The 22109-nt window shown below is 38.5% G+C and overlaps 5 protein-coding genes across 5 annotated transcripts in view; all 5 read left to right on the top strand.

Annotated features, from left to right (window-relative positions):
- Nucleotides 1–303: 303 nt before the first annotated feature.
- Nucleotides 304–22109, top strand: part of LOC128496985 (hemoglobin subunit beta-2-like) — a 44026-nt gene continuing 22220 nt past the window's right edge. Inside the window, exon 1 of the mRNA XM_053466825.1 lies at nt 304–373. The gene's annotated coding sequence lies outside the window, so the exon portion shown is untranslated. The remainder of the gene's footprint in view (nt 374–22109) is intronic.
- Nucleotides 403–1730, top strand: LOC128496975 (hemoglobin subunit beta-2-like). The gene is made up of 3 exons (XM_053466815.1): nt 403–575; nt 880–1102; nt 1516–1730. The coding sequence occupies exons 1-3, from the start codon at nt 418–420 to the stop codon at nt 1642–1644; spliced, it is 510 nt and encodes a 169-aa protein (XP_053322790.1). The 5' UTR covers nt 403–417; the 3' UTR covers nt 1645–1730.
- LOC128496977 (hemoglobin subunit beta-2-like) lies at nt 6158–7610 on the top strand. The gene is made up of 3 exons (XM_053466817.1): nt 6158–6316; nt 6857–7079; nt 7404–7610. The coding sequence occupies exons 1-3, from the start codon at nt 6225–6227 to the stop codon at nt 7530–7532; spliced, it is 444 nt and encodes a 147-aa protein (XP_053322792.1). The 5' UTR covers nt 6158–6224; the 3' UTR covers nt 7533–7610.
- LOC128496981 (hemoglobin subunit beta-2-like) lies at nt 13585–15069 on the top strand. The gene is made up of 3 exons (XM_053466820.1): nt 13585–13732; nt 14277–14499; nt 14853–15069. Exons 1-3 carry the CDS (start codon nt 13641–13643, stop codon nt 14979–14981), a joined length of 444 nt encoding a protein of 147 aa, XP_053322795.1. The 5' UTR covers nt 13585–13640; the 3' UTR covers nt 14982–15069.
- On the top strand, nt 19362–20890 carry LOC128496984 (hemoglobin subunit beta-2-like). Its single transcript, XM_053466824.1, has 3 exons — nt 19362–19495; nt 20115–20337; nt 20676–20890. The coding sequence occupies exons 1-3, from the start codon at nt 19404–19406 to the stop codon at nt 20802–20804; spliced, it is 444 nt and encodes a 147-aa protein (XP_053322799.1). The 5' UTR covers nt 19362–19403; the 3' UTR covers nt 20805–20890.

The following is a 22109-nucleotide window of genomic DNA, read 5'->3' as shown; positions in this document are numbered from 1 at the left end:
ATAATCCAAACATACAACAATAAAACTATTAATTAATTTATTAATATATCAATAAGACAACTGAGGAATTATGAGCGATCAAAATTAATCTATGATACATACTATAATGTTGGAAAATGTATTATGTAAAAAGCCAACACTGCAAATTCACTATCCTTACTTCTTATCTTTGCTTTTTCTTTTTTTTTTTTTTGTTATCTTTTTCTTTCACACACTCTTGTATTAGAATATCAGCATAATCCACTGTAGTCACAGAAATATAGAATTCTGTAGTAGGTATGATTTGAAATAGCAAGGTCAGTGGAGCCGTTCATCTTATCGGTGAAGGCTAAATGTGGGATGGAAAAAAGGAGACACAGCACATTTACGGTAGGTGGGACATAGCTAGTTCTCCTATAAAAGCCAAGGAGCCTGACTATGGTTCTCAGAGCTCTTGACACTTCTCACTTGAGTCTTATCCACTCTCCAACCCAAACAGTCACCATGGTTCACTTTACAGCTGAAGAACGTGCCGCCATCACATCCGTGTGGCAGAAGGTTGACATCAGCAAGGATGGCAGCGACACCCTGACCAGGTAATTAGAAGGCTGGTTTATACCTAGTTGAACTTCTGCATAAATATATATATATATATATATTTGAGGGTTTTTCTGAGTTAAATTTTAAGCATTGCCGTATTATTATTATTAATGTAACACCAACAATTAATTCAGTGGTTTATACCATGAGTTTTGTTTCTAGAGTTTTGGTAGCAACTAATATTGGCTAAAGACATTTATTTTTATTGTTATTAATTTTTTACTAATATATTAAAGTATACTAACTCCTCAATCAGGTATATAATTATTTTATTTAAAAACTGTTTTTCTGTCACTCCAGGCTGCTCGTTGTCTACCCCTGGACCCAGAGGTATTTCAGCTCTTTCGGAAACCTGTCCAATGAAACCGCTATCTCTGGAAATGTTAAAGTGCAGGCCCATGGCAAGAAGGTTCTGGGTGCCATCGGCGGTGCCATCCAACACTTGGATGATGTCAAGGGCTCTCTCCACGCTCTCAGTGAGACCCACGCCAACAAACTGCACGTGGACCCCGAGAACTTCAAGGTATGTAAATATAATAATTACTTTGCAAATGTTTTCTCTGTGTTGGTAACCTTAAAATTGGTTATAACTATAAATGCACAGGTTAGGAATGACGGATAAACTGATTGGTGCTTTAGAGCTCTATAAAATTAAAATAATCCTAGTTTTCCAAGTGAAGTAGGAAGGTCATTTTGTACATTATTAAATATTTAGTAGGCATTCTAAAATTGAATTTGCAATGTTTTCTTTTGGGGCCAAATGCATTCCATGCAAGCAGAGAGAAATCTCTCCGAGTTATTACAGAATACTTATTCCCTCTCCGATTGTTATTTTTTGGAATGTAAATGATATGCTTTCCAAATTTGGTGAAATAATATGTACATTAGAATAATATAGTAATATTTAATGTATATGTATTTTTGTTTTACTTATAGCGTCTTGGAGAAGTGCTGGTGATTGTTCTGGCTGCCAAACTGCGATCCGCTTTCACCCCTCAGGTCCAGGCTGCCTGGGAGAAATTCATCGCTGTTCTGGTTGCTGGCCTGAGCCACGGATATCATTAAATTAACTATTAAACATCTCATCTGAGGACGTGGATTAATATGTGTTTATATTTAAACATATCAATAAAATTTACTTTTACCTAAAATGATTGATCCTTAGTCATGTTGTAAAGTAATGGTGTCATGGGTTTGCTATACATAAGATTTACCTTCCTATGGCTTGGGTGTCTGATAAGTGTATGTTTCTTTTGGGGAAGGATAAATAGGAGTTTCAGAAAGGATAACATGTATGGTAGAACAAATATATTGGGCCATATTATTCAGGACAAAAATGGAGAAATCGTTGGGCAAAAGGGCTACATTTGGAGAAACCAACAGATCCGTGTTCACATGGTCAGTCAAACATTTTGTATGAACTCCATTATCCTTTTCAAGACCTGTGGTGTTTTACAGCATTAGTATCAGATATTTGCACTTTTTCATGTGTAGGGTACACACATGTGACAATTTACACTCTAGAATGTTTGTGAGCTTCTTTTCTCTGGGATCTTCAAAGCCACGCGGCCTTCCAGGGTGAAAACGCATAGAAGGCTCCTATGTATTAAAATGCCTGTTTAATTTGATCCCTGTTCTATGGGTCTTAAATGCGACAATGGGGAAAACGTAAAATTCTAATAAAGCCTGCTCAACATGAGCACTAACTAAGCAATTAGCATCCTATCTGTGATTAGGTGGCTACTTTGCTTGCTGACAAAATTAAAGGGGTAGCAGAGGCATTATTAAATTATTAAACACTAATCTACACCAACCAGACAGGCCGAGAGACTTGCTGTTCCCACAGACATCGTATATTGCTGCCACCACTGTGAGGGATTCTGGGTAATCACTTTTTTTGCCTCATTGTTAACCTAATTTGCAATTGCTTACCCAGAATCCCTTGCAGTGGTGGCAGCAATACAAGATTTCTGTGGGAACAGCGAGTCTCTGGGCCTGTCTGGTGGGTGCAGATTAGTGTTTAATAATGGAATTTTGGAATTTGAGCCTCCTCGTAGCAGCACCATTCACTGATGCTGCTGGGACATAATAAAGGCCCTGCACCAGTTCAGTCCTGCAGTTAAGTAGTTACTAAACGAGATGTATGTGGATTAATTACCATTGAGAGGGCCAGGTATATGTAAGCCCAATAATAGGAATTCCCTGGAGGGCGAAATTAACCAAAGGCCTGCTATACTCTCTTGTACTCCACGTCAGGGACCCTAAAGATCTTTAAATAGTGCTGCTGAACGTTACCCAGCATTACCCTGCCTATGGAGAAATATTATATGTGAAATTATACTGTGTGAAACCCTCAGTTCTTTTCTACCACCAACCCCTGCATTCTGTCACAATGTGTATTTTGCAAGAAGGTATTGTGTTTGAAACCATATTCTTATATATCTATATCTATCTATATATAGATATATATATATCTATCTATATATAGATATATATATATATATATATATATATATATATCTATATATAGATAGATATAGATATATATATATATATATAGATAGATATAGATATATATAGATATATATATATAAATAAACATTTAAAGTATAAACACTAAAGTATAAAAAATAGTGAAAATGAAACACATTGTTTTTAATTTTACTAAGGATAGTTTTTACAGGGTGCCACCACTAAAAAAAGGAATTAAAAAAAAATGATATTCATTCCTTCTCTTTTTACTTTGGTTTGCTTTTCTATTGACACAGCATGTAATCAGCAATAGCTGATCATCAGAGACCCCGGAAGGGTCTCTAAGGCTCTGATGGATCCTTTCTGATACTGCAGGAAGGGAAATCCAGAACCCCCACATGGGCATTCAAATACTGTCAGTGTAACACGGCAAGAGAGATCTTCCTGCACATTCAAAAAATGTAGTACTTTCTATAACAGGATCACTATTTCCAGGCTGTAATAGTATTCAGGCATATTGCTATTGGTAGGTATCATGGCCATCTTGAAACATAAAGGGCTTGGGGCAAGCAAACATGCATGCATGCATGCATGCATGAAAACACTGCTACAGTTGCCATGATATAATATGATGCTGGCAACAATGGGTGCACGAGACACCTGTTTAGGGATCCTTATGGGCAGCTGCTGTGAGTGCCTCCGATACCTGAGCAGCTGCTTCATGTTTCTATGGCCCTTGTATTCTCACTGTGTGCTGCGCTTGGTTCTTCTGTTTATCTACTTTAACAATGTAAGAACAGGGATAGACAGAGACATTGGTGGCTTGTGCCCTGTCCAGTGCCTAGTTCTTGATGTTCCTAGGTCATTGTTTGGCTTTGCAATGTCTCTCTATTATTTGGTCAGCAGAATGATCTATTTCTTCAGTAAACAGAAGCTTTTTTTGACCTTGAAAGCACTATCCTGGGCTACTGTTTGTGGCTTACATTGGCTTGTTTTGTTTCAATCAAACATGACCTGAACCTGTTGTTATGTTCATAAAACCATTACAGAACCATTTTTGCTTTGTGGCAGGGAGATTGCCAAAGCCATCATGGAATAATGTGTTCATGAAGAGGTGTACATGGTCTGCAACAATGCTTAGGTAGGTGGTACGTGTCAAAGTAACATAGAAACATAGAACTTGATGGCAAATAAGAACCATTTGGCCCATCCAGTCTGCCCAACCATATGATGCCCGTGTGATGCCCAAAGCATCACACTACCTCCGCCAGCTTGCCTTCTTCCCATAGTGCATCCTAGTGCCATGTGTTCTCCAGGTAAGTGAAAATGTGATTCATCAGACCAGGCGCACGTGCCCTTTGGGGTGCTGCGTTATGGCAGACCCCCCCATAGGGTATTGTGTATACTTCTGGAGAATTTATCTCCACAGGAGGATAGAATAGAGAAGGGGATTTGATGGAAACATTTGAATACTGTACATAAATTGCAATTTATCTTAGAAAAGCCAAAGTTATTTAAAACTAGTATTTTTAGTATATTATTTACATGACTGTTAATCATGGCTATTTAAGGACCATTGTATTTAGAGTCTGCGGTAACACTGAAACATAGAAAGTGACGGCAGATAAGAACCATAAGTCTGAATACTTTACTTACTCCCTGGCCTTCATATATCTAGCCCAGCCTTATGTCTATCTCATGCTTGCTTAAACTCCTTCACTGTATTCATCTTTACCACTTCTGCTGGAAGGCTATTCCATGCATTCACTACCCTTTCTGTAAAGTAATATTTCCTGATATTACTTTTAATCCTTTGCCCCTCTAGTTTAAGACTATGTCCTTTTGTTGTGGTAGTATCTCTTCTTTTAAATAGACTTTCTTCCTTTATCATTTTGATTCTGGGACTACTCCAGCTAACAATGATTGGTTGAATAAATTCGTAAATGGATTTCCTAGTATACCACCAGGCTCTTTTAACAACTTGGTGTGTATCCCGTCAGGCCCCATCGACTTATTTTTCTTTACCTTAAAAAACTGAAGTAAAACTTCCACCTCACATACTTCAAATGATCCAGTCTTTTTTCCTAACTGAGGTCCCTTTCCTTCATTTTCGGTAAAACTGAATAGAAGTAGTCATTGAGGCAGTCAGCGAGACCTTTATCCTCTTCTACATACCTTCCTTTTGTTTTTAATCTAACTAATCCTTGTTTTACTTTCCTTTTCTCATTTATATATCTTATACCTTTCCTTGCTTCTTTCTGCCTAATCTTATAGATCTATCTTCTGTATCTTCTGTATCTACTAAAGGCTAACTTCTTGTTTTTTATGATTTTGGCCACTTCTGCGGAGTATCCAGTGGTTTCTTTAAATTTTTACTCTTACTGACCAGCCTAATACAATTTTCTGTTATCTTCAATAATTCAACGTTTAAATAATCCCATTTCTCCTGGATTCCATTTAAATGGCCCCAGTCTGATAGTGACTCCTTTACACATATTCTCATTTTAGTCAGCTTTTGTAAAATCTAAAACTTTTGTTTTTGTGTGGTGCGACTAAGTCACTGTTCATATATGAAACCACACAGACTGATGATCACTAGATACCAAACTTTCACCTACAGAAATATCCGTTACCAAATCTCCATTTGTGAAAAACAAATCCAATATGGCCTCCTTACAACTTGGCTCCTCAACTACTTGTTGATAATCCTAGTCTGGAGTTTAGAAGATCTGCACTCCGGGCACAACCAGCTACTTTGGTTTTCCAGTGAACAATTTAGGAAGATTAAAGATTTAATTAGTGCTTCTTATAGCATCACAGAATATTTGATGGTGGTCACCGAAGCAAATATAGTACTGAAACTCTGTTCATATAAACAGAAATTAAATTTTGCACGCTACTGTTTTAAAAGACTGTAATATCAGCATAATTTGCTGTAGTTAGAAGAATTCTGCATGGAACAGGCATAAAACAAAAAAGCAAGGTCAGTTGTATGGGATATGTTATCAGTGAAGACTAAATGCTGGATGGAGAAAATGAGGTGACACAGCATAGTTTCAATAGGCTGGACATAGTTAGTTCTCCTTTAAAAGCCAAAAAAGTAGACCGTGGTTCTCAGAGCTCTTGACATCTCTCACTTGAGTCTTAGCCACTCTCCAACCCAAACAGTCACCATGGTTCACTTTACAGCTGAAGAGCGTGCCGCCATCACATCCGTGTGGCAGAAGGTTGACATCAGCAAGGATGGCAGCGACACCCTGACCAGGTAATTAGCAGAATAATATTTTGCAATATTTTTTCTAGAAATTGAAAGCATAAGTATCTGTTTTACTTGTAAACAAAACCTGTACGGTAATTATACGCAGCTCATGCACATTACGGGTAGCCATACATCTTAAGTACTAAGTAATTACTACCATTGCTATTATTTATTTTATTTATTTTATGTATTTAATACCAACATTTAATTTGATGCTTTTCATAATGCGGAATGGTCTTGGAGTAAAGAAAGGTCTCAACAGTTTTGAATTAAATTCCCAATACACATAAGACCATATTTATAAATGAGTAGATCTACTGAATGTGCTACATATCTATTGGTTCTATTGGTTTTTCTAGTTCCCTATATAAAATTAGAGTCTTTATATCATTACATTGTCTGTTGTCTAATTAAGATAAATACATTTTTATGTTACTCTTTTTAATTGGCATTATATTGGTAACATTTGAATATTAGATAAATTATACTGTTTATAACAGCCAGATGTTATAGTTTTATTAAAAAACTGTTTTTCTATCACTCCAGGCTGCTCGTTGTCTACCCCTGGACCCAGAGGTATTTCAGCTCTTTTGGAAACCTGTCCAATGAAGCCGCTATCTCTGGAAATGTTAAAGTGCAGGCCCATGGCAAGAAGGTTCTGGGTGCCATCGGCGGTGCCATCCAACACTTGGATGATGTCAAGGGCTCTCTCCGCGAACTCAGTGACACCCACGCCAACAAATTGCACGTGGACCCCGAGAACTTCAAGGTATGTATCTATTATTACCTTTTTCTCTAACATAGGAAATCCTTAAATTTGGAATACTTTAGTTATGACCGTGACAGATTCCACAAATAAATATCCCACACACATAGACCAGTAATGAATATATTCCATGTACTTTTCAAATGCCTATATAATCCGCCCTACCGATATCATTACATGGCTGCTAGCATAACATTAATAATCCGTTTTTGCAATTTTGTAAAAGAATTTGAAAATCTGTAATTTTACACAATTAAGGCTATACAAGGCCGTATTGCTACTAACCATGATAAAGGCTATAATACATGTATGTGGTTTTTTTCCCAGCGTCTTGGAGAAGTGCTGGTGATTGTTCTGGCTGCCAAACTGGGATCCGCTTTCACCCCTCAGGTCCAGGCCGCCTGGGAGAAATTCATCGCTGTTCTGGTTGCTGGTCTGAGCCACGGATATTATTAAACTGACCATTTGAGATCATGGATAACTGTGCTTGAACATTAAAGCATTAGTAATAAAAGCTGCTTGTAACTAAAACAATTATTTGTCATGTATCTTTGTCAATATGTAATTAAACGCCTAAACACTACATACCTGATGTTCATAAATAACATTTAATTGTATGTCCTGTCAGAGGCATTCTTATGGCCTGTAGCTTAAAGGAGAAAAAAAAAAGTGAGAGGAGATATGACAAAAATGTATTTGAATACGCAAATGGATTCAATGTAGTAAACGAGGGAAGAATATTTCAGAGGAGAAATGTTAGTACAAGAGGTCATAATTCAGGGCTGCCCCAAGACACTGTGCTTCCTGAGTCCAAGGATGAAATGGTGCCCACAGCCACCAAAACCATACCACATCCATTTTGTTATATCATGATCTGTCATGCTCTCACACTCACGCTCTCAATGTCTTCCTACCTTCTCTGCCAACCGCTTCTGTGTCCTTTTCTGCAGCTCTGCTTCTTCTCTTGCCCCTTCCCGTCCTTCTGTTTTATTTATTCGTTTTTCACTTTCACGCATTTGTACACACTCCCAGATTTGCACAGACCTACACACTTATACCCTACCTTAACACTTATGATACGCGTTCATACTCACACAAAAAACTACACTTCAATGCTCACACAAACCCACGCACATCCATGCTCATCCACATCCTTGGTCACACACATGCTACTCATATCATTACATGGCTGCTAGCATTATACACCCATGCTCACACAAACACATACATACATACATAATGTTCCATGTGTATTTGGCTTGGACTAGGTATTATATGAGAAGAATCAAGCTGAATGGGAGGGGGGGTTTATATGATTACATAGGGTAGAAGTGGAGTCTCCTCTGTTTTCTTTTTGATTTGGTCTCAGTTCTGGACAAGGTTAGGCAAATACAATTCTCTGGATTTCTTGCCTTCAGCAAACACCTTGCTTCATTTTCTCTGTGCTTTCTGACTCTTGTTGCTATATTTCCTTCTCTTCTATTCTTTCCTCCCTCTTAGGCAACTTCTTTTGCCCAATCTCTTTATTTGCACCTTACTTGCTGATATATTTCACCTCCTTTTTTCTTTTATTTTGCTTGCCCTCCTCTTTTTAACTTATATTCTGCCCCTCCTCCATGCTATATAGACACACGCATCCACACATATACAGCTACACGTACATATAGATCTACACGAACACACACACATATACAGTATATACCGTATTGGCTCGGATATAGGCCGCCCCCATATATAGGCCGCACCCTAAAAGTTTGGTGCTTTTTTAAAGAAAAAGTTTTTTTCTTTAAAAAAGCACCAAAAAAACATGCTGCCACTCTGTCCCCCCCCCCGAGATATGCTGCCACTGTCCTCCCCCTCCGAGATATGCTGCCACTGTCCCCCTCCGAGATATGCTGCCACTGTCCTCCCCCCCTCTCCGAGATATGTTGCCACTCTGCCCCCCCGACTTACCAGAGCAGACTCCCGGGTGTCTTGCGGGGCCGGCGGGGGACATCTACGCAATACGCGTATGCGCCGGCCCCGCAAGACACCCGGGAGACTGCTCTGGTAAGTCTTGGGGGCAGAGGTAAAACGCATCGTGCGGACGGTCACCGGCTGCGGCGATGCGGCTAAACAACCTCCGCTGCCGGGACATCTGCACGATGTGCTTTAACAACCTCCCCCTGTGGGAATTCAAGGGAGATTGTTAAAGCACATCGTGCAGATGTGCCGGCAGCGGAGGCTGTTTACCCACATCGCCGCAGCCGGTGACCATCCGCACGATGCGCTTAGACAACCGCCCGTGCCGGCATCCCCCCCCGTGGGGGGCCCGCTGCCTGGCTAGACCCCGAATATAGGCCGCACCCCCACTTTAAAGAATTAAAGTGGGGGAAGAAAGTGCGGCCTATATTCGAGCCAATACGGTATATAAATATATGTATACACATATATAACCGATCAGCCAAAACATTATGACCACTGACAGGTGAAGTGAATAACACGGATAAACTTGTTATCATGGCGCCTGTCAGTGGGTGGATATATTAGGCAGCAAGTGAACATTTCATCCTCAAAGTTGATGTGTTAGAAGAAGCGTAAGGATCTGAGCGACTTTGACAAGGACGAAATTGTAATGACTGGACGACTGGGTCGGAGCATCTCCATAACTGCAGCTCTTGTGGGGTGTTCCCAGTCTGCAGTGGTCAGTACCTTTGAAAAGTGGTCCAAAGAAAGAAAAGAGGTAAACAGGCAATGGGTTCATGGGCGGCCAAGGTTAATTGATGCACATGAGGGCGAATGCTGTGGTCAAATCCAACAGACCAGCTACTGTACGTCAAATTACCGAAAATGTTGCTGTTTCTAATAGAAAGGTGTCAAAATACATATTGCATCACAGTTTGTTGCGTATGGGGCTGCTTAGCCGCAGACCAGTCAGGGTGCCCATGCTGACCCCTGTTCACTGCCGAAAGACCCTACGATAGGCAAGTGAGCATATGAACTAGACCCCAGAACAATGCAAGAAGTAGCCTGGTCTGATGAACCACGTTTTCTTTTACAACACATGGATGTCTGTGTGCATGTGCATTGGTTACCTGGAAGAATGCAAGTCGCTGGAGGCAGTGTGATGCTTTGGGCAATGTTCTGCCAGGAAACCTTAAGTCCTGCCATTCATGTGAATGTTACTTTGACACATACCACCTACCTAAGCATTGATGCAGACCATGTACATGGTATTCCCTTATGGCATTGGCCTCTTTTAGCAGGGCAATGCACCCTGCAACAAAGTAAACATGGTTCAGGAATGGTTTGAGTAACACAACAATGAGTTCAAGGTGTTGACTTGGCCTCCAAATTCCCCAGATCTCAATCCAGTCGAGCATCTGTGGGATGTGCTGGACCGTAAAGTCTGATCCATGTAGGGCCCACCTTGCAACATACAGAACTTAAAGGATCTGCTGCTAACGTCTTGGTGCCAGATACCATAGCAAACCTTCCGAGGTCAAGTGGATTCCATGCCTCGATGGGTCAGGGCTGTTTTGGCAGCAAATAGGGGACCTACACAATATTAGACAGGTGGTCATAATGTTATAGCTGATCAGTGTATATACATACATGTACATACACAAATACACCGTACTTTCCAGATACTCTCCTTCCCTCCTGTGTGTTCCTTCCGGCAATCATCCTCCCTCACCTAACGTCGAGAAGTCATACAATTTCTGTGAGCACAGTGTCAGGGAGAATGATTGCCACATTTCGCGGGACGCCGCTTAGTGGGACAGGTGAGAGGACCCTGGAGCCCCCAGCCCTTGTTCTGGAGCCTCTACTCGGTCTATATGTCCTCTCTTTACTAGAATTCGATTACCACCTGTAGGCTGACAACATGCTAATTTAACGTTCCTCCCCTGACCTGTTGTCCTCTCTTCTAACTCAAATTACTGTCACTCTGAAATAGCGTCTTGATGGCATCCCATTGCCTGAAGCTCAACATTTACAAGGCTGCACTTCTGGTTACTCATCTCCTCAATCATCCCCTTCATTTCCAGTTAGGAAATCCAGCAGTCATTACCTGCAAAGATTTAATTGATCCTTTCCTCACGCTACTAATAAAATACTAATTAATTCCCTTGTGATATTCTGTCTAGAGTACAACTCTTTTTATCTCTCCAATGCATTCTGAACACCTCTGCCAATTAACTGTAATCTAATATCCGTCACCAACACATGCCTTTACAAAAACTGCCCCCATATCTTTGCTCTTATCTCCATATACTTTGATAACTGCTCTCTTTGCTCTCCTCATGACTTGCAACTCTCTTCAGCTGTTATCACTTTTTCCAACTTGTGTCTTTAAGATTTTAGCTATGCGGTCTATTCTTTGGATCTCCCCACCTCTTTCTGTCAGACTCTCCCCCTAACTTTAAATGCTTTCATTTTACTCTTCTCGCTACAGTAAAATCATTCTCACTCATGCACTCACCTTCTCATTCCCTCCTTAATGTTCTAACGGATTGTAAGCTTGTGTTATGTCAATGTTAGTTTTCACTTTTATTTAGTAACAGTACTATCTGCTGGCAGAATCTGCTGGCACTCTAAAAATAAATTGTAATAATAATAGTAAATAAATATAATAGTTTACAGCACTAAATAAACACCACTGTAATAAATAAATAAAATAAGTTAATAAAAGACATATCCCAAACGATCGGGCAAAAATTATGAAAACCACTTATCCTTCACATGGGGCCAGACCCTCAAAATTTAAATACATTACAAAAATATTTAGCAGCCACTGGAGCAGAAACTCCTTATAATAGATCACATAGAAAACACATATAAAATGAACAGCGTTAAATAATGAATATATAATTAAAGCAAATATGCAGGTACTCAATATTTTTATAAAAAACAAATATTTTATTACACATAAATCAATAAACAAACAAATAATAATAAAAACATTAGTAGTGGGTAAGTAACTAATAAGAATACCAATTGGTATCTACAATATCTTTATTAACTAATAAGAAAAAAGACATTATTGTCTACATATGTAAACTTTTTTTTTTGTTTGTTTACAGTCATAAACTTGAAAATATAAAACATTGTAGGATCTTTTCACTTAGCAAAGAGAATTACGAAATTGAGACAGAAATAGCATTGGAATAACAGCAAAATTATAGATTTTTTGGCCTCATTATTTAATTTCTCTTAGAATTTTAACCTTTACATTTACCATGATAATGTACACAGTTCACATATTGGATACAATTTCCACTATGTAATCTTTAAACACCTTCTTATCATTTTCTCAAAATAATCTAAACCAGGACTGCACAACTCCAGTCCTTAAGGGCCAAGAATTCTGTGAACCTTTTCCTAATGACAAGTAGTTTAGTACATTCTTCATTGAGACACGGCTGCAGCCTTATTGCTCTGCCCCTGGGTAGTTTGAACATGATGGGCAAATATGGATCCCAGCTTTTTGGCCAAGACAATTACCATGACTACTCCCGGAGCATAAGCTTAGCGGGGTTAGCCCTTTGTAATGTAAGAAGCACAAGAGAGAAATCCTTGAATCTTCCAAGAATAAATAAAAGCAGCTAGAGGTCTCTAGCTAGAGACACAAGTTGACATATCCAAGGGAACAATAAATATAAATAGTGTAGTACTGTTAAGGGATAAAAACAAAACACTTATAGTGCCCTCCACTAATAATGATACCCTTGGTAAATATTAGTAAAGAATGCTGTGAAAAAAAATGCCCTAATCTTTGATATTTTGTAAAAAAAAAAAAAAAACACAAAAAATGCACAAAAATACTTTATCATAAAAAATAATAGTGACATATATGTAGCAGAATTCTTGGCATCCTATTAGTCAATACTTTTTGCCCTCTTTGTCCTCCCTTTACCAAGAGAACAGCTCAGAGTCTTTTCATATAATGCCTGATGAGGTTGGAGAATGCATGGCAAGAGATGTGAGACTTTTGTGGTCCATCACTGGTGGACTCTACTCTCCAGTTCACCCCACACGTTTTCTGTAGGATTAAAGCCAGGGGACTATTAGTTAAGTGTATTACGTTTATTACATTTACTTTTACTTGTGGTAGTTGTAGGATCATTAGAATTAAAGACTGCAGTCATTGGAGTTCAAGATGAGATTTATTTTTAGCATCACAGGGTCCTTAATATTGATAGCGTGCTCTGATGCACCCATGGAACTGAAACTCTAATTATCTAAGTAGGACTACCCAATTATCTCTAGTTAATGTGAATTGTGGTGCAATTTAATTTTGCACACTCATGTTTTATAAGACTGTGAGATCAGCATAACCCACTGCGAATACAGGAAGATGGAATTCTCCACGGGCAGGCATGATACAAAATAGCAAGGTCAGTTGTATGGGTCATGTTATCAGTGAAGGCTAAACATTGGTTGGACCAAATGGCAACACAGCACAATTACAGTAGTTGGGACATACTTAGTTCTCCTTTAAAAGCCAGGGAGGTTGACTGAGGTCTCAGAGCTCTTGACATCTCTTACTTGAGTCTTTACCACTCACCAACCTCAACAGACACCATGGTTCACTTTACAGCTGAGGAGCGTACCGCCATCACTTCCGTCTGGCAGAAGGTCAACATTGACAAGGATGGCAGCGACACCCTGACCAGGTAATTAGCAGAAATAATTTGCTATAATCTTGCTACAAACAGAAGGCATGTGCTTTTAAGGCTGTGTGCTCCCCTTTCTCCATATTTTTCTGCTAAATGTGCTGCATATGGCATAATCAATGAAAGGGTTACATTGGGTGCTATGGTAATTGCTCCATATTTATGAATGCAGATAAGAAATATGACCACATATTGTTAAGATTTTTTTGTCTATTTCAGATAATTATGTATTTTCATTATATTTTAATAATCATGACATAAAGCAGCACAGATATACATCTAAAATCTCCAGCCCTAAAATGAAATTAAGTGTTCCAGGCATAATTCATGCTTATTTACCCATAATGTTGACCTATTGAAAAGTATATATTGTCGGTAACAGTGAATAATAGATAGAGGCTTTCAATGTGCAAGCAAAGAGAACATTTGTATATTAGAATACTATATTTAAAAAATGGTATATTTTATTTTAGTATATATCAGGTCCTCAGTCAGAGTGCGATTTTTATTTAAAAAAACAAAACCTGTTTTTCTATCACTCCAGGCTGCTCGTTGTCTACCCCTGGACCCAGAGGTATTTCAGCTCTTTCGGAAACCTGTCCAATGAAACCGCTATCTCTGGAAATGTTAAAGTGCAGGCCCATGGCAAGAAGGTTCTGGGTGCCATCGGCGGTGCCATCCAACACTTGGATGATGTCAAGGGCTCTCTCCGCGCTCTCAGTGACACCCACGCCAACAAACTGCACGTGGACCCCGAAAACTTCAAGGTATATAATCTCTTATTACTACTTTCTATATGTTTTCTCTACTGCAGGTAACCTTTAGTCTGGAATATTTTGGTTAATTCCATAAAAGATTCACAAAAGGTTTTTATCAATACATTTCTGAAACATACAAAGGCCAATAATAGATCTTTTTAGTTGACCTTTTAACATGTATTAAATGTCTATATAGTATGACCTACTGATAACATTAAGTGTTATTAATATGTAAAAGACGTATAATTTAGAGTTCATAACTCTATACAGTTAAGGGTTATACCATAAAAAAGCCATGTTGCTCTTAATCTTTGCATTGTAAAGGCATGTGTTAAAAGCATGTATATCTTTCTGTTTTACAGCGTCTTGGAGAAATGTTGGTGATTGTTCTGGCTGCCAAACTGGGATCCGCTTTCACCCCTCAGGTCCAAGCCGCCTGGGAGAAATTCATCGCAGTTCTGGTGGCCGGTCTGAGCCACGGATATTATTAAACTGACATTATTCTACGTCATCTTGAAATGTGGATTTCTGTGTGTGTTCATATTGAAACATACATAATAAAGTGTAGTTTTGACTAAAGTGAGACTCACTTGTGTTGTTAACTACTGATACCTATTAAAGAAGGTCTATACCACTTAACAACTAAATAATCATGACTGGAGCAAAACGTGGGCAATTGTGTAAAATGAGCATTCAATTGGTTTCCATGGTGAATATATCTCAAATATTCTTGGATATAAATAGCTAGTTGGTTATATTTGGACTAGGTCGAAAGAACAATTCTACTGAAAAGTAGTTTTTTGGGGGTTTTTTTAGATGAACAAATCAGGAATTGGTCTGGACAAATGTATCATTTCTCCAAATTTTGTTGTTTGTGGTCAAACTTCCCTAGCAGCTCCTACATTTGTTAAAGGGTGATGACACTTGGGTTGGTGGTTACAAACCTCTACCTTTTGGTTCTAAACACTCTTTTAAAGTTTTTAAAGTCTGCCTTTTAGCCATATGGACTGGATCTCAAATGCAGAGTTTCTAAAAATGATCAAACTTGTTAAGTTTCATATTGTCAAATGATCAGTAGAAACTTTTGAGCATTGATGCTCCTCCATCAACCTGTCCTTTTCATCTTATTTTACTACTTATTTCTGTTCTTCTCTATCCCTGCGTTGTGCCCATGTTTTTTTACCAGCCTCTCATTTTCTGTCTCTCACTACCTCCACATCGATGTCATAGGATGCCACCTTTGTCACAAATCAGTTTGTGATTTCCCCTGCTAGATCTGCCCCGGTCCACTGTAGGTGCTATTATTGTGAAGTGAAAGTATATATGAGTGACAACAGCTCAGCCACAAAGGGATAGACCACGCACACTCACCTCTTCTCTATATCTTAACTCACAACAAAGTTTCAAACTGCCTCTGTAAACAACATCAGCACAAGCAGTTTCCATGGCCAAACTGCTGTACGCTTTAATTGCGAGACAGACCTTCTTGTAGTATATCTGCAAAGGGGGGAAAACTCCATATTAATGCCAATGGTTTTGGAATGGGGTACCCAACAAGCATAGGTGGGATGGTCAGGTGTCCCCATATTTTTGTTTATATAGTGTATATCAGATTAGGTTCTGCACAAACCTGCATTGCAGCTCGAGCTGTGATAAGACTAAAGAACCAGAGCTGGCTCTTCATGGAAAGTGGATGAGTGGCCTCACCCCTGGCCTGCCTTTCCTGCCACCAATCCCCCTCCTGAATTAGATTGTTATTTAAATTAATTTACAAACTGGTGTTCATGTGTCTTATATACAGTATGTCCTTATGTCAGGGCTGTGGTCATTATTTGGCTATTGCATATGGTAAATAAATAGAAAACACTAGTGGTGTATTCTGGTCCAGGCCATGTAGACCTACGGTGACCTTGGACAGCTGCTCTCACTGGGATGGTTGAGGGGATCCGAAATCTCCTGTAAACCAGCACATTTATATTGCAGGAGACTCCTGTTGTATTTTTAATTCTTGACATGTGACCTAAGGCAGAGCACAAGAGTGTGACATCATATCTCGGCACTCTGTGTATAGTGTAGGTGAACCCCCTCAGCATGGTTAGCTTGGGAACCAGGGCACAATCCCAATAAATATACCACTGGCAAAACCCTCAGCAACAGTTCTATGCAGAGCGGAGAGCAGTCTAAAAACAGCTGTGTAGAAGAAAACAATTGGGCTGTCTCAGGTCTATTCACTAACAATGTGAGCTGTTGGTTGATTCAAGGGATGGTTTGACTGACGTGACCAGCAAGTATCTGCAAGTAGCTTACAAACTCTCAAGGCAACACACAAGTTCACCAAGAAAATGTTTGCTTAAGTATGCGATGGCTTGTGACGCTTGCAAGTGTATCAGGCTAAAATAACAATAAAATAATGTTCCCTCTTTTGTTGGATTTTACACAAATACCACTACAGCAGAGAAAGAGGATTAGGGTGTCAGGGTGATCCTCATCCTGGTTTCAGAACAGCCCTTGGTAGCCACGGCTCTTATTTTTGTTTTATTTTATGCTGTTATCCATTCAACAGAGGAACAGGCTGAGAGTGTTATGCTGACCATCATCCTGGATTCACAATAGCCGCTTGTGGCCACAGCACAACAGTAAGACTCCTGAGCTCCCCTTTTCTTTGGCCGGACATTCATATGTATACAGCGGCAAAACTACCGGGGTCACAGGGATCACGACTGCGACCGGGCCCTGGAGTTCTGCCAGTCCGGGGGGCCCAAGGCACTCGGCGCCCTTCTGTCTCCTCTGCTCCCTGCCGCCCCTGCAGCCGCCTGCCTCAGAGCTGCCCCGACTGTAGTGCTGGGAGCGTGAGGCGTCTGTCTTGGGTGCCGGCAAATGTGTGTGATTCAAACAATATATATTTTATGTGTGATATTTTGATGTTTATTCCCCCAAAATCAATAGCACATTTTTGGTTAAAGTTTGTAAACCACTTTGAGTGCTCATGATAATAAATATTAGAACTTTTATAGTTTCTTGATCCAAGAAGAAATCTGATTGCACCTTGGAGTCAAGAAGGACTCCTTCCCATAGGTAAAATTCTAAAAATAATAATAAATAATAATTGGGGCAGAGGGTTGCCTTCTTTTGGATCAAAAGCAGGAAGGATGGGTAGAAGGGATGGACGTGATGGACTTAGGTCATTTTTCAGGGAAAAGAAAAAATGTCGGTGCGCTAAGCTAGTCACAGGCTCACATAATACAAATGTGTAATACGAGGCCTACCAAACAGGTGTAAGCATGCAGCAAGAAACAGTGTATTGGCTGTACAATGTATACAAAGAACAAAAACTGTCTGCGCTTCTTACCCTAATAAAGTTGGCAACAAATATATAAACATAATATAAATGAGAGGTTTTGGTTATATGAATTGGCCAAAGCATAATTAAGCTCACCCGCCACGTCAAGGCACACTCTCAATAGGGTGAGAACCTACTCTCACCTCCTACATAGTGGGCACACAAAGCAGTTTATACTGCTACCAAAACCTTATTAATGTGTTGGGGGAGGTGCAATTAAACCTCCTCCCCATTAACCCCTGGACAGCAAGCTGCAACCAGACTGATGAGGAGCCAACAACCTCAAATATGTGCAAACAGGGAAAAGAAAAAATGTCGGTGCGCTAAGCTAGTCACAGGCTCAAATAATACAAATGTATAATACGAGGCCTACCAAACAGGTGTAAGCATGCAGCAGGAAACAGTGTATTGGCTGTACAATGTATACAAAGAACAAAAACTGTCTGCGCTTCTTACCCTAATAAAGTTGGCAACAAATATATAAACATAATATAAATGAGAGGTTTTGGTTATATGAATTGGTCATTTTTCAACCTACATTTCTATGATTTAAAGCATGTTGTGCCTATATGATTATGTAACATAAACACACATTTTGTATTGAGTTACTTAGAGATTCTTGGATACTTTGAGATTCATATTTAATATCATTTTTAAATCAGCAAAAATTGTGCTTCTGCTATTGCCCGTGATGAGAATCTATACCTACTTTGATACTTAAGCACATACTGCATCTGAAACAACCTCATGCATTTTAAAAGCCTTATAAGCTAAAAATACAATAATATATAAATAAAATATGCAATTTTCTGGCTATATTTTCTACATAAGACTTCAAACCTTGTCCCATGATGCAAAACTAACCTCAAGTTAGCTACCAATGAACGGCTGAACTTCTCCCATAAATGAATAGTGTGTTTTTTCCCAAAGAAAATTACAGATAAAGAAAGGTTGTACAGGGAAGCCTAACTATCTTTTTTTCTGTTTAACTGTAAATGAAATCATTTGTAAGTAACAAGAATATTAGTTTAGTGTATGAAGTTATTGACTTCTCATGCCAGTTTTAGGATCACTGCAATTATTGGTAACTAGAATTTCAGAGGACATCACTTTTAACAACACAGAATCATTATTATTGAAGGTGTGCTCTATTACAAACACGGAAGTCAAGCTCTGGTGAGCTAAGCAGGACTCCCCAAATATCTCTAGCTGAGCTCAAGAGTGGTGTAATTGTCATTTTGCACACTTGTGTTTTATAAGACTGTGAGATCAGCATCATCCACTGTGAATCCAGAAAGATAAAATTCTGCAGGTAGCAGACATGATACAAAAAGCATGTCAATTGTATGGATTATGTATTAAGGCTAAATGTTGGGTGGAGCAACTGGAAACACAGCACAATTACATAACTAGCAATTATAATTATATTATATTATATTATATATATATATTAATAATAATAGGTGGGACATAACTAGTTCTCCTTTAAAAGCCAAGGAGGTTGGCTGTGGTTCTCAGAGCTTTTGACACGTCTCACTTGAGTCTTAGCCACTCTCCAACCCAAACAGTCACCATGGTTCACTTCACACCTGAAGAGCGTGCCGCCATCACATCCATGTGGCAGAAGGTTGACATGAGCAAGGATGGCGGCGACATCCTCACCAGGTAATTAACAGCAATAGTTTGCTATAATATTGTACAAATTGAACCAATAGAAGACATGTATATCTGTTATACTCCTAAATTAAACCTGTGGCACTATTCTACATTATCCATATTCCATACCCTTTAACTGATTTTATATGTACATGATACGGGTAGGCTTATCCCAATGCTTTTCTTTAGCACTGAGTAACTGTTTGTTTAGTACCAAAAGGTATTTAATGTTGCTCATAATGAGTTTTAAATTAAATAAATTATTTGGCCACATCATGTCTATATTTATAATGGGTAATTCTGCTGGATGTACTAATTATGGTGCAATTATCAGGAGCGTTTCAATGGTTGCAATGATGATTGTTTCATATTTAAAACTGCGCTTGCACAGAAATAAAGCCCCGTATTGATGAAATGTCTATTGTCTACTTCAAATGAAAAATATGACACAATAAGGCATATTAATTGAGTTATATGAGATAAAAAAAAAACCAAAAAACTGTACAATTATATAAAGTGGTTTATGCAATAATTTAAGCTTATTAACACCTAAGTTTATCTACATTTACTAACACCTGCGTCTCGTATACAATTATTTTGTTTAAAAACTGTTTTTCTATCACTCCAGGCTGCTTGTTCTCTACCCCCAGACCCGGAGTTATTTCAGTTCTTTCGGAGACCTGTCCAATGAAACCGCTATCTCTGAAAATGTTAAAGTGCAGGACTATGGCAAGAAGGTTCTGGGTGCCATTGGCAATGCCATCCAACACTTGGATGATGTCGATGGCTCTCTCCGCCAACTCAGTGATATCGACACCAACAAGGTGCTTGAAGACCCCCACAACTTCAGGGTATATAAATATTATTATTAATAATAGATTACTTACATCATTGAGTGACTGCAACCATAACATTAAACAATATTTTGAAATATTATACTTATTTCCATAAAAGATTCAGTGGCAACGTTCCACGTGATCATGATTATGAGACAAAAGAGCTCCACAGCTCAATTGTAATCTCTTCATCTTTTAAATTCTTTTAATGCTTAGCATTGGATGCTAGCATAATATTAACAATTCAATTGAAAAATTAAGATTATGCCTTCATGGCCACACAATATACTAGTGCTTTGAGATTTTGAATGGCATGAAAACCTATGTATGATTTGTATTTTTTTCTTTCACAGCTACTTGGAAAAATACTGCTGATTGTTCTGGATGACAGACAGGGATCCGCTTTCACCCCTCAGGTTCAGGCCGCCTGGAGGAAATTCATTGTAGTTATAGTGGCCGGTCTGACCCAGGGATATTATTAAACTGACTGTATCGTACTCCATCTTAAAATGTGCTTTCAGTGTTTTCATTTTGAAACATTCTTAATAAAATGTAATTTAAACCAAAAGTGTTGTAAAGTGTTTCATGTTGTAAACGACTGGTCACTTTTTTAAGAATGTGCACATGCTGTCATATAATTGTCTTTAAATAACATTTAACCTCCTGTAATGTAACAGTGTAATCCTGGCCTACATGGCAATTCCCACTTTCTCCCAAGTCTTTTTTTTTTTATTATTTTTTTTTAATATTTATATTTATTTAAATTTTCAAGCAGTTTGACACAAATATAAAGTACATCGGTAAGGTAATACAATGTCAGTTCTTTCTTGCCAACAAAGAAGTATATAATCTTAAATGAATTTAAACGCTTATTCAAAACAAAACAAAACAAAGTGTCCAGTCCTCATTCTTTACTATATTTAGTACTACAATAGATTGTATATTTGTTTAAGGACTTTATGAGCAAACAGACACTATATTTCTGGCCCCACCGAATGAAAGAAAAACAGCAGAAAAGTAAGTTACAGGTTATTTAGTATTAGCTATAAATATAGCAGCCAAATGTCAATCACAAATACCACATATATCATTCATACATCAGTCATACTTGGGAGATGAGAGACATATGGGGGCTAGCTGTTGGTCATAGATTGAGTCGTAATAAATTGTCCGCCCAGGGGTATAATAAGAGAAAAAAATAAATAAATAAGTAAATAAATAAGGAAATTATATATATATATAGAAAAAGAAGAACATTAATCCTCAAATAGAATCTCTAACATTCTAAGAGTCAATATCACAAAAATGTTTCCAGGGTCGCCAGATGTTGTCAAATTTGGCAAGTTTATTAATTTTGATATAATATCCTCTTTCCATTAGGTACTGATGGTTAATTTGATTAATAACTAATCTCCAGTTAAATAGACCTGCTTGTCTCCAATGCCTAGCTATGCATATCTTTGCGGCCATAAGGACATGCGTAATTAAGATTCTATGATTTAGACAAAAATTCTCAAGTCCCAGGTGGAAGAGGAACACCTGTGAATCTAGTTGTTCCTGACAGTGGAAAAGTGATCTGAGTAATTGCAGAAGATTGTTTCTTAAGTTTGACAGTTGCGGGCACTCCCACCAAATATGGGCAAAGGTGTCTGTATGGGAAAGGCAACGCCAGCATCTATTTGAATGTGCAGTGCTGATTTTATTGAGTCTAGTTGGGGCCAGGTACCATCTATAGGTTATCTTAATGTAAGTCTCTATTAGGTTTATTGAGTGGACGAACTTTTTTG

The sequence above is a fragment of the Spea bombifrons genome, chromosome 5 (genome assembly GCF_027358695.1).
Source record: "Spea bombifrons isolate aSpeBom1 chromosome 5, aSpeBom1.2.pri, whole genome shotgun sequence".
Taxonomy (NCBI): Eukaryota; Metazoa; Chordata; class Amphibia; order Anura; family Pelobatidae; genus Spea; species Spea bombifrons.
Note: the sequence above shows the minus strand (reverse complement) of the source record. Positions and strands in the feature narration are given on the sequence as shown.

Coding starts and splice junctions, on each gene's coding strand:
- LOC128496975 (XM_053466815.1), top strand. CDS start 418: ATGGTTCTCAGAGCTCTTGACACTTCTCACTTGAGTCTTATCCACTCT. Junction 576..879: donor GGCAGCGACACCCTGACCAG/GTAATTAGAAGG, acceptor CTGTCACTCCAG/GCTGCTCGTTGTCTACCCCT. Junction 1,103..1,515: donor TGGACCCCGAGAACTTCAAG/GTATGTAAATAT, acceptor TTTTACTTATAG/CGTCTTGGAGAAGTGCTGGT.
- LOC128496977 (XM_053466817.1), top strand. CDS start 6,225: ATGGTTCACTTTACAGCTGAAGAGCGTGCCGCCATCACATCCGTGTGG. Junction 6,317..6,856: donor GGCAGCGACACCCTGACCAG/GTAATTAGCAGA, acceptor CTATCACTCCAG/GCTGCTCGTTGTCTACCCCT. Junction 7,080..7,403: donor TGGACCCCGAGAACTTCAAG/GTATGTATCTAT, acceptor TTTTTTTCCCAG/CGTCTTGGAGAAGTGCTGGT.
- LOC128496981 (XM_053466820.1), top strand. CDS start 13,641: ATGGTTCACTTTACAGCTGAGGAGCGTACCGCCATCACTTCCGTCTGG. Junction 13,733..14,276: donor GGCAGCGACACCCTGACCAG/GTAATTAGCAGA, acceptor CTATCACTCCAG/GCTGCTCGTTGTCTACCCCT. Junction 14,500..14,852: donor TGGACCCCGAAAACTTCAAG/GTATATAATCTC, acceptor TCTGTTTTACAG/CGTCTTGGAGAAATGTTGGT.
- LOC128496984 (XM_053466824.1), top strand. CDS start 19,404: ATGGTTCACTTCACACCTGAAGAGCGTGCCGCCATCACATCCATGTGG. Junction 19,496..20,114: donor GGCGGCGACATCCTCACCAG/GTAATTAACAGC, acceptor CTATCACTCCAG/GCTGCTTGTTCTCTACCCCC. Junction 20,338..20,675: donor AAGACCCCCACAACTTCAGG/GTATATAAATAT, acceptor TTTCTTTCACAG/CTACTTGGAAAAATACTGCT.